This window comes from Coenobita brevimanus, chromosome 77 (genome assembly GCF_032717465.1).
Source record: "Coenobita brevimanus isolate Jiangsu-jjx chromosome 77, ASM3271746v2, whole genome shotgun sequence".
NCBI classification, from domain to species: Eukaryota; Metazoa; Arthropoda; class Malacostraca; order Decapoda; family Coenobitidae; genus Coenobita; species Coenobita brevimanus.
In genome coordinates, this window is record NC_137030.1 from 89322 (window position 1) to 101113 (window position 11792).

At 44.1% G+C, this 11792-nt stretch overlaps 1 protein-coding gene across 1 annotated transcript; it reads left to right on the forward strand.

Annotated features, from left to right (window-relative positions):
* Positions 1-6152: 6152 nt before the first annotated feature.
* On the forward strand, positions 6153-7364 carry LOC145408393 (uncharacterized). The gene has a single exon (XM_080279120.1). It carries the CDS (start codon positions 6153-6155, stop codon positions 7362-7364), a length of 1212 nt encoding a protein of 403 aa, XP_080135246.1.
* Positions 7365-11792: the final 4428 nt, after the last annotated feature.

The following is an 11792-nucleotide window of genomic DNA, read 5'->3' on the forward strand; positions in this document are numbered from 1 at the left end:
CTAGCCCCTACACTTCCAGAAGTCTATACAAAGCTAAATATAATCATGAGATGGCATAAAAAAAAAAAAAAATCCCTGCTCTGTGAGTTAAACTAGTGAAGACTGAAGGTATTAACATGTGTAGGAGAGACACTGGATAAAGCCTGATTGGAGATATAGTATATTGAACTGGAAGGACTGCATACCTTACATCCTTCATTAACCATTGCTGCTACCTTTAAATAAGAATTATCATACTGAAGGTAATTACTAGCAGCCTTCATTAACATATTACTGTACTGTAATTAGGAGAGAGGTTTCATAAGTTGATTGGAAGTCAGGAGACAGCAGGAATATACCATTACTGTTGAGGGGGATGAATTTGTGTGTAGGCTATGATATAGGAAGCATATCTCAGAATATGGATGTACAAGGTTAATCATATCTTGTATAGTACTTACACTTTCAGATTTGATAGCTTTTCCTTTTGTAATCTTTACTGAATGATGCAGTCAGTTCATGATTACACATTATATAATCTCAGACTTCATCTGTGTCATTGTAGTTGGCTCACCTTGACAAATTTTAGTCGTTCTGCTGCTTAGTTCCTATATCTAAGTGGCAGAATAAGACAGTATTATGGTTTTGCATCCTCCCCATAGATCTTCATTGTGATTTGCATGATAATCTAGTCTTTATCTCTAGAAACAGCTCAGCATTCAAGGTGGAGAGATGCCAGGTTTTTGTTAGTTTAGGGTGGACATCTAGTCTATATGGTTTGTCTTTATTGTTTTATGTATTCATTATTATTATTATTTTTTACTGTGGATCAAATTTAGCGATTCATCTCTTCCGTTTATAAATCGGTACAACAGATAGGCTTTCAATCTCACAGAGGGTATGACCAAAGAGTACTGTACTGTCTTCCTGTGCAGTGTATATTTTGTCATTTGTACTCTCATTATAAGTTTCATTAAAGAATTTGTATCATATGTTTTGTTTCTGTGTCACTCAGTGTGTTAAGTTTATGTAATATATGGTTAATCGTTTAAATCTTGCCGTTGGATAGCAGTCTAAGTTCTAGTTTTTACTTTCTCCCTTTATATAAGTAGCAACTGCTCTATATTCTTTCCATAGCACTTGTTCATGATTAGCATTAAACTGCAGGCTTAGGTATTCCAAGTAACTCAGGAAATTTCGAAATATCTGCTCCTAAAGCGACATTAATAGGTACATGACAATTTAGTTTAGTCTGTGCATGATAGTTCAATTTCCAATTTTTTGTAACATGTAAAGAAATAAAATACAGTAGAAGTTTTAGCCGCTACCTTTATGGGGCCGCGGTAGCATGGTGAGCATGGTGCTGGCCTGGCAAGCAGGAGGACCCGGGTTCAAGTCCCGGTGTGATAGAGGTTTCTTTAAAATGTGGCTGAGGGAAGTTTGCGTAGCAGGCTTTCCTTAAAACCACAAGGCCCCTTACTTACACTTCAGTTCACTCACCAAGACACTTACACACACTACTACATACATACACACATCAAGACACGCACCCACACACTACTACATACATGCACACACTACTACACACACAAGACTCGTACATAGCCACAGCCACCTTCACACAGTACACACACACACACACTACAACATACATACACACCAAGAGACACACAGTACTACACACACCAAGACACGTACATAACCACAACCACCTTCACACAGTAGACACACCACACACACACACACACCAAGACACGTACATAACCACAACCACCTTCACACAGTAGACACACCACACACACACACACAGAGGGTGGGACAGACAGACCACAGGCAGACAGAGTGGGACATATACAAAACACAGGGAGTGAGAGAGGAGGGGGTTTTATTAAAAAGTCCAATTTTTTGTATACCTCCTGTGGCAAAATTGATATAGCCCCTCCTTTAATATTTTTTGGATATTTTCATTTAGTGCCCCCCAGGCCCCAGACCCACTCGGCTGAACCAAATTGTCTGGCGTCAGCTGGAACATGATATACCAGAGTTATGCCGGTCATGCGGGGGTTAATTGGTGACAGTGTAGTAACTGTCAGGCTCCTATGACTCACTCAGCCGAACAAAATCGTCTGTCAGCTGGAATGGAATACTAGAGTTGTCCCAAGCACCAGAGGGTTAAGAATCTTAACCCTCTGGTGCTTGGGACAACTCTAGTACCTCATTTCAGCTGACTCAGACGATTTTATTCGACTGAGTGAGTCATAGGAGCCTGACAGTGTCAATACCGTCACCATTAACCCCCTCACGACCGACATAACTCTAGCATCATGTTGCAGCTGACGCCAGACAATTTGGTTCAGCCAAGAGAGGATCCTAGGATCCTGAGAGACACTATAACATCACAAACAAAATACAAAATGCCTTCCCTCCATCTTGAACGTACTATAATTCATTTACATTAAGTAAGCTTGTATTTTCGTATTTTTGCAGGTTATTTCATGTATCTTAGTTAAAAGAAAAAAATACTACGAGCCGGTGAATAAAACCAACACTTGTAGACGAAGAATATAATTACCAAACAGTTTCGGTGGACACTGCCACCATCTTCAGTGGTCAAGATAGTGAGAGGGAGTGACATAATGACCATACAAGGGTTCCTTTTTATGCGTGTGTGTGTGGATGGGTGGGGTAAAGGTGTGGTGGGGTGGGGTAGATTGTAAGCGGGGATTAACCCAAGGGGGATTTTGGGGGGGACATTACCGGACGGGTCAGGTGTAATTCCTATCTGACCTTACCTGTGTCGTAGCAGGAAGGGACATCCCTTCCTGCTACGACACAGGTAAGGTCAGATAGGAATTACACCTGACCCGTCCGGTAATGTCCCCCCCAAAATCCCCCTTGGGTTAATCCCCGCTTACAATCTACCCCACCCCAACTCACCTTTACCCCACCCTTTCACACACACACGCATAAAAAGGAACCCTTGTATAGTCAGTACGTCACTCCCTCTCACTCTCTTGACCACTGAAAATGGTGGCAGTGTCCACCGAAACGGTTTGGTAATTATATTCTTCGTCTACAAGTGTGGGTTTTATTCACCGTCTTTGATTATCACGCAAGAGTGATTCATCCAGCCAATACTACGAGCTCTGTATCTTTTCATAGCCCTTCTTCGTGACTAGCATCGTATTCTAGTTATCTATAATTACAACTGAGCATTCAAGTTGGAGGGATCACAACTTTAAGCAATTACAGTAAACAAACAAATAAAAAGCAAGTGTCGTCCTCTTGACCTCTCGTCTTCGCAGGAATGCAGCGGTGGTGCCATCTTGTGCGTGGAATGCGTGAAGTGCAGGCTCTTGAGTGGAAGGAGCACGGAGCCACGGGAGACTTAATAATATTCGCTAGTCAGCCAGTCTAGAAGCCTGGGACATTTGCCTGAAATAATAATAATAATAATAATAATAATAATAATAATAATAATAATAATAATAATAATAATAATAATAATAGAAATAAAAACAAAACCAGTCATATACATAATTCAATACTTTAGTCACTCGATCTGTCCATTCCTCCCCTTCAGTACGAGGACGCATTTCTGTAAGCTATTTTTTCTAACATGGGAGGTTCGATACGTTTGATTGAGCCTATCCATAAGACTCCTAAAGCTGAGTAAATGCCTCTGAAATTTGCAAAATATAAAATATAAAACGTCTATATGATATAAAAACCTTTGTTCGCCTCCGGGACTCGATTTGTGGCGCCTAGAACAAGTGCTGACGTCATGTTTACACTTTGCTACCTTTAGACGATTTCCTGGAGCTTAAAGAAACCCTCTCGGGATGATGGGACAGACACAATAACCCCTTCAGACAGAGAATGACTTAGTTACTTTGTTCTAGGTAACCGGACGATTTTATTCAGCTTAGGAGATCCCCTCGTAGTCAAGGGGTTGATGGTGACTGTATCTAACCCCTCCAGTACGAAATTTCTCTCCAGAGTTGAAGAAAATCGTCTGGAGGAAGAAAGATGAATATGGAAAAAAGTGTTAATGTGGACAATGAGTTAGATAAGACTGGTTTGGTTAAGGTAGGGTAGGGATGGGACGGTTGTGGCGGGGTCGGGTAGCGTTGGGTCCGTTATGGCCGGGTGGGGTAAGGTTGGGTTAGTTTTGGCAGGGCGGCGTAGGATTGGGCCGGTTTTGGCAGGGTGGGGTAGGACTGGGTCGGTTTTGGCAGGGTGAGGTTAGATTGGGCTGATTATGCCGAGGTAGGGTAGGGATGGGTCGGTTATGGCAGGGTTGAATAGAGGTGGGTCGATTACGGCAGGCGAGGGTAAGCATGGGTAGGTTATGGTTGTGTTGGGGAGGGTAGGATAGGTTATGGCAGGGTAAGATAGGGCTGGGTGGTGGTGGGCTGGGTAGGGTAGGGCTGGGTAGGGTAGTGTAGGGCTGGGTAGGGTAGGGTAGGCTGAATCAGGGTAGTGTAGGGTACAGAAGAGAGGTGGGTATAACTGCCGTTTAGTTCCGTCATATCCAACGCCTATTTCACTCAGTTATAATACTATGTCTCATCAAATTTGGGGCGATCTTCTCTACGATTTTTGTTCTTCTCCGCATAGTTCAGTCCTTTAGTTCATTCATGACCCTTGGCTTTCCTTTTTATTTTTTTTTTTTTATGTGGTGGAGCGCAGGTGCACGAGGCTAGACCACCATTAGTCCAGAATATTAAAGGGTAGGCCACCAAGCTACGCCCTGGTAACGTCTACATGTCAAAACATATGTCCACCTCTGGGACTTGAACCGCGGAGCGCTGGACGCAGAGCTCTCGGTTTGCGGATGTCACTTTTACTCTTTGCTAGCTTCTGACGATATCCTACAGCTTCAGAAAACCCTCTTAGGATGACGGGACAGAATCATTTAATCTTTCAAGCCGAGAAAAACTTATTTACATTGTCCTACTATGCATTTCAGCGGCTGTGTTACCTCGATTTTCTGGGTTTTCTCGGTAACGAAGTGTTGGATCACTGTTATACTTTGCCACAGTTTATTTCACACCTAGCGCTAATTTCTGACTGCATAGTGCATTACCAGAAGTGTATGAGTAAGCTACATACTCTTGACAGTTGAGAGAAATTCCCGATATCCAGAGACAGTATTCGGACACAGCCATCACTACGTCACTCCTTAGACCCCACCCACCTCTCTCCCCCTACCTGTATGATCCCTCCTTCCTTCTATCACTCTGTACCCCCTCCCTCCCTCAACCTCCCCCCTTCTCTCTCTCTCTCTCTCTCTCTCTCTCTCCCTCTCTCTTGGATTCATAACTTACGGTGCATGCTGTATTCCTGAAGTATATAGAAATATGGTATACCAACATGCACGCGTCATTTTTGTAAAGTGAAATAATGTGGAAGTAAAGCCTTGGGTACGGTAATGTGGAAGGTAATAACGAGCGAGAATGATGGCAAACACATGGTTTACTGGAGCTGAGCAGTTTGAGGTGTTGTGAAGTTACATGGTTTGTTAAACGGGTTTGTGGCTGCACTCTACAGTAATATCCCAGAAATACAGGACGTTGGCTCCAAGGATTAACAGTATGGCATATAAGTTACGTCACTGTCCCCGTGGCTGCAGGAATGGCATTGTCATGCGGCTTTTATCCTTGTTTACCAAGGAACAGAGAGACAATCGGCTGAGGTTCAGTTTGCACAGGTGCGTGTCGTTTATAGCTATATTACTGCAACCCATTCATTCCCATCACTAACTTGATGAGTGATGGGCTCCATATCAACGGATACGCATAAACTATCTATACATACCCGAACATGGGTAAAGAAATTGTCATATGATCCAATAATACACCATATAAGGTATTCACTTGGTTATAATACAGCACATCATGCATTTTCACATATGGTGGGTGGAGTAAGAAATTTAAGGGTTAGAGACAGAAGCCACCTTCATGTGTGTGTGTGTGTGTGTGTGTGTGTGTGTGTGTTTTATTTATACATTTTCTTTGCCAAGGTTTCGTTGTTAAAGCGGTAATGGGTCAAGGTGAATTTTGTCTCCAGCCCTGATAATACTTCACCAAAGGTAAAAGACATATCACTAATGTTGTAATATTGACCTATCACCAAGCAGGCCGTATGACAGGGTTGCCTATGCGGTCGGCATGAGCGTCCGCGCGGTGAGGACGGTGGAAAGGCGGCATCGCACCACCAACTGCGAGGCAGGGACGGCCCAGGCACTACCACCACCACCACCTGCAACACCTCCCACTACACCGGCCGGATTCGACAGTTTCACCGTAGCGGCCATTCGTCGCAAAGTCCATTCAAAGTTCGCCGCCAAAGAAGTTATGACTATTGCTTCCCTGACGGAGGAGCTGATGATCGACGGCATCATTCCGATGGCAACCTCGGATACGTCGGTGTGGCGACTCCTCCACGATATGGGATTCCGCTATAGGACATCAAAGCGGACTATGTATGTGAGGAAGGAGTCCCTGGACGTTGTATGCCGGCGGATTAATGCTCTCAGGGCACTCAAGCAACACCGGGAGAGAGGGATGCAGGTGGTGTACCTTGGCGAGACATGGTTCACCACCAGGATGCACCACAGCATGAAGTGGGTGGACACAACGCAACCCGCCACAAGCACCACGTACAGCCGTCACGTGCCCCCCGGAGAAGGGGACCGCTTTGTGGTAGTTGCAGCCGGCACCGCTGATGGTTTTGTGGAGGATTCGTTCCTGTGCTACCACACCAAGACAACCAGCGGTGACTACCACGGCGAGGTTAACGGGGAGCTCTTCCTTCGTTGGCTGACATCACAGCTCCTGCCCTCGCTGGCTGAACCATCTGTGCTTGTATTAGACAATGCGCCATATCACAGCCAGCAGACGGAGGAGATTCGTTGCCCAACCACTGCCACCAGGAAAGCTGACCTCATTACATGGTTGGAGAAACACAGGCTGCCCTTCCCGCCACACGCAACACGGCCTGAGCTCCTGCTCATATGCAAACGGAACCGTCCACAGCCACAATACATCGTCGACAACACCATTCGAATGTGGGGTCATGAGGTCGTCCGCTTGCCACCAGCCCATCCAGAACTGAATGCCATTGAACAAGTATGGGGGCACATGAAAAGACAAGTGCGCTCGTCCTTACAACACTTCACTCGGGCAGACTTGCAGGCCAGGCTGGAGGAGGCAAAAATGGGTGTAACGGCAGAGGTGTGGGCAGGTGCGGTTCGCCGATCACAAGGCTATGAGGAGGAGTACTGGGCCACAGACAACATACACCACAGCATAGATCCCGTCATCATAAACCTCGACAGCGATGATGAGGAAGACTTGTTCTTGGAAAGTGACGTGGAGTAAAAGAAAGGTTATGCTGTGCACTCATGTTGTCATCACTTGTCACCTCATCATATATCCGCTTCCGCTCACAGTGTATTTTGAACTATGAAATACTCTTCCGTATAACCTGTAGTTCTCTTTCTTAAAAAGTTATCCCATGGATTAATTTCCGTTTTCATTTCTGTCCTAAAAAGGATTTATAGATATATATTATACACAATAATACTAATAAAGATAATACTAATACTAATAATAATATTAATATCAGTAATAATAATAGTAATAATAATATTATTAATATTACTCATAATAAAAATAATAACAATACTAACGGTAATACTATTACTATTACTACTACTACTATTACTACTACCACTACTACTACTACTACTACTACTACTACTAATAATAATAATAATAATAATAATAATAATGATAATAATACAGTGTAATAATAAAATATCTCGAATTCATCATGTTACTGCTCTGGCGCCCATCCCCAATCGTACTTTAGGGTAGAGGCTACAAGGCAAAATGGAAATTAATCCATGAGCTACAAAGAGTATATAGCCCAGATGAAGGCAAAGAAAAACAATTTACGCACACCTCATTGTTTTATGGCTACTCCATGCACCAGTTGGAGAGCCATATACATCTCGTGGGTTAGTGCAAGGCTGAAATTAATTTAATTGAATTCCATGAGAGAGAGAGAGAGAGAGAGAAGGGGGGAGGTTGAGGGAGGGAGGGGGTACAGAGTGATAGAAGGAAGGAGGGATCATACAGGTAGGGGGAGAGAGGTGGGTGGGGTCTAAGGAGTGACGTAGTGATGGCTGTGTCCGAATACTGTCTCTGGATATCGGGAATTTCTCTCAACTGTCAAGAGTATGTAGCTTACTCATACACTTCTGGTAATGCACTATGCAGTCAGAAATTAGCGCTAGGTGTGAAATAAACTGTGGCAAAGCATAACAGTGATCCAACACTTCGTCACCGAGAAAACCCAGAAAATAGAGGTAACACAGCCGCTGAAATGCATAGTAGCTGACCGCATGATTTTATTCAGCTTAGGAGATCCCCTGATAGAGATGGGGTTTACTCACCTGGTTTACTCACCTGGTTGGCTACCCTACTACAATTAACAGTATGGCTCGGTAGGAATCTGCATTACAAGAAGTAGGGCAGCCCATACCTGCTGGCACGCCAGCCTCGTTTCCTATATACATCATCATCAGAATAGACTAGTGATTAGAGGCTGAGTTTTGTGCCATATGCACGGTAGTTGCACTACTTGAAGGACTTCGAATTAAGAGTCGTAGTTATTCTATATAGTCGAACAGGATGTGACCTAGTTGTGAGTGGAGGGACTTTTTAAATGATGCAACTGAGTCAGCACTAACAGCATCATCTGAAAGAGAGTTCCAGAGGTCTATACATCTGATGCTGAAAAACCTGCGTCTACACTCAACTGAAGTGCGGGACTTGGCCACCTTGAATCTATGGCCCCTGGTGTGAGTTAATGAAGGAAGAGAAAAGAGCTCAGGCGGTGCAATTGGGGACTGGCGATGGAAGATTTTCCAGCATTTAATGAGGTCAGCTCTGATCAGTCTCCCTTTTACAGAATACAGGCCCAGGTTTTTCAGACGGTCAGCATAGCTGAGTTCAGACAGGCCATTGATTTGCTTAGTCCATCTGCGCTGTACAGACTCCAGGAGCCTCTGATCTCCGTGGTAGCCTGTGTTCCATACAGTGGAGCCAAACTCCATGATGGGTCTGATGTGGGATTTGTATAAAGTCAACATAAAATCTCGGTCTCGACAGAGGGTGGACCTAAGTAAATTATTTGACAGGCCTGCTGCCTTTTTTACCGTATTTCTTATGTGCGAATGAAATTTTAGTGAACTGTCAACCAAGATACCTAGGTCTTTGTGTGTAGTTTCTACGGAGAGCCTGGTGTTGTTCATGTGATAGTACTGAAGTGCGCCAATAGAATTCCAGTCTACTGGACCTCTCTGACATCGCAGAACAGTACACTTGTCAAGATTAAAACGTAAACCCCAGGACTCAGCGACATTGTAGACCATATCAATGTCCTTCTGGCATGTACTTATGTCTGCAGCTAATGTGGAACAGGTGTTTTGGCGCAACTTAAGGTAAATCTTCATGTCATCAGCAAAGAATTTACATTTGGAGCGTATGTATGCGGGTAGAAAGTTTATATATACCAGAAATAGCAAGGGGCCTAGAACCGATCCCTGGGGAACTCCACTGAGAACATTCCTTGAGGAACTGGCGCAGCCAGACACAGACACTTGCATGGTGCGGCCGGACAGGAAGTCAGAGATCCAAGTTAGCAAGGAACCACTGACCCCAAGTAGCCTCAGCTTGTCAGTGAGTATCGAATGGTTGACGATGTCAAAGGCTTTGCTAAAGTCAAACAAGACAACATTCACAACGTATCCAGTATCCATCCACGACGTAACATCATTATACACGAGTAACAGTTGGTCATCTACCGTTCTACCCTGTCTGAATCCATACTGCTCATTTGACAGCACTCCATTAGTGTCAAGGTAGTTGTATAATGCCTCTGTAATGAATCTTTCCAGGGTTTTGCAGCAGACAGAGGTTAGGCTAATAGGCCTATAGTTAAGAGGTTTGTGTCGAGAGCCTTTCTTGAATATAGGAATGATAATGGATTTTTTCCAATCATGTGGCAATTTACCAATGGTGACAGACTTTTGAAATATCAAAAACAAGGGTAATGCTAAGGCTTGGCAATATTTCAGAAGACTGGGGTGGAGGCCATCAGGTCCCATACTGGTGTTCGGGTCCAGTGCTGCGAGCCTATTTCTCACTTCTTGCAAGGATAGGGTCACTGTGTCGAGGATACCCTCAAAAGTTTGGTGAGGGAAGGGAGCGTGAGGAGCATGAGTTGAGTAAACTGTACAAAAATGTGTAGCAAAAGTTTCTGCCATCTGAGTACAGTCTGATGTTAACACACCATTGTCCAATCTTATGGGGCCTACTGAGGGTACACCTACTTTCTTATTTCTGATGTACTGGTGAAAAGGTTTTGAGGAGACCTGTAGTTTTCTAATCAGTGACATTTCGTGATTGATTTGCATGTGTGTAAAGTGGTTACGAAAGGTGTCGTTGAGAGAGTCGTAGTGTGACAGAGCTCGGGAAGCCTCAGGAGATAGTCTTCCATAAACATTCCTGGAGTGTTTGTATGTTTCCCAGGCTTTCCTGCGATGGTTTTTTAAGGCCTTGGGTGGTGATCTGGGAGGTGAGGGAGGTGTGCTAGGCATATTTGGCACATACTGGTCAATTAGTGGGCTAAGGATGGACTGCAATCTGTCATACATGGCATCAATTGACAGGCTTTGGAATTCAAAATGCCAGTCTATTTCACGCAGATGATTATTTATTTTGTTGTATTTGGCTTTATGCCAGGAGCGCTTGGTGTGCAAATAGCTATCTGTCACCACAGCAGCCTGGAAATAATATTGTATTAGCACAGGGCAGTGTCCACAGCTGGGCAGGGGACTCGCTACCTCAATTTCTCCAACTCTATCATTCTCGGATGTGAAGACAAGATCTAGAGTGGTGCCTGAGCTTAGATATGTGGGCATAGTTACCCACTGGTGCAGACCCAGACATGCAAAACAGTCCAGGAATGACTGATGGAGAGGAGGATATTTCATAGCCAGTGCTGTGCTTGATTTCCAGTTGATAAGGGGTAAGTTAAAGTCCCCAACAATTAGAACCTCTTTGGATGGACAGAAGTCTAGTAAGAAATTTAGTAGTGCTTGGTTATCAGCATCACTGTTAGAAGGAGGGCGATATATTACTATTACGTACAGGTTAAATGTAATTAAGTGGATGGCACAGACATTATCACAGTTGGTGTTTATACCTACATAACTTATTCTACTCCTTATATATATACATACTCCATGCTTACGGGTATTACCTTTGGTGTCGGTACGTGAGAGGTTAAAGTTATTAATCTGAACAAATGAATCGGGAATTTCAGGCAGCAGCCAGGTTTCAGCGACTCCAAAAATATCTATACCATTGTCTAACAGAAAATCAGAGATGACATGTAATTTATTAATTATACTATTTACATTACAGAACCCTAATTTCAAATTGTGAAAACTCACTGTTGCCTGGGAGGACTGCGAGGTTAATGGTTTAAATTTCTCATGGGTGTATTGTCTTGTGCGTGGGTTGCAGCGGCCTGAGTGTCCAAAGGGGTGCGCTGGGTTCGGGAAGTCCTGGGTGTAACTGGGGCATCTCCAGCAGCATGGGGGCTAGCTTGGCCGGTATCGGAGGGTCCCCTGGCCGCTCCTCCACTGGCAGTGTTACGCTGTGCACGCCTGGCACGCAGTTCTATTCTTTGGTTGTATGTCAGGTCTCTATTGATGTAGATATGGCTAAACTGGG

Coding starts and splice junctions, on each gene's coding strand:
- LOC145408393 (XM_080279120.1), top strand. CDS start 6,153: ATGAGCGTCCGCGCGGTGAGGACGGTGGAAAGGCGGCATCGCACCACC.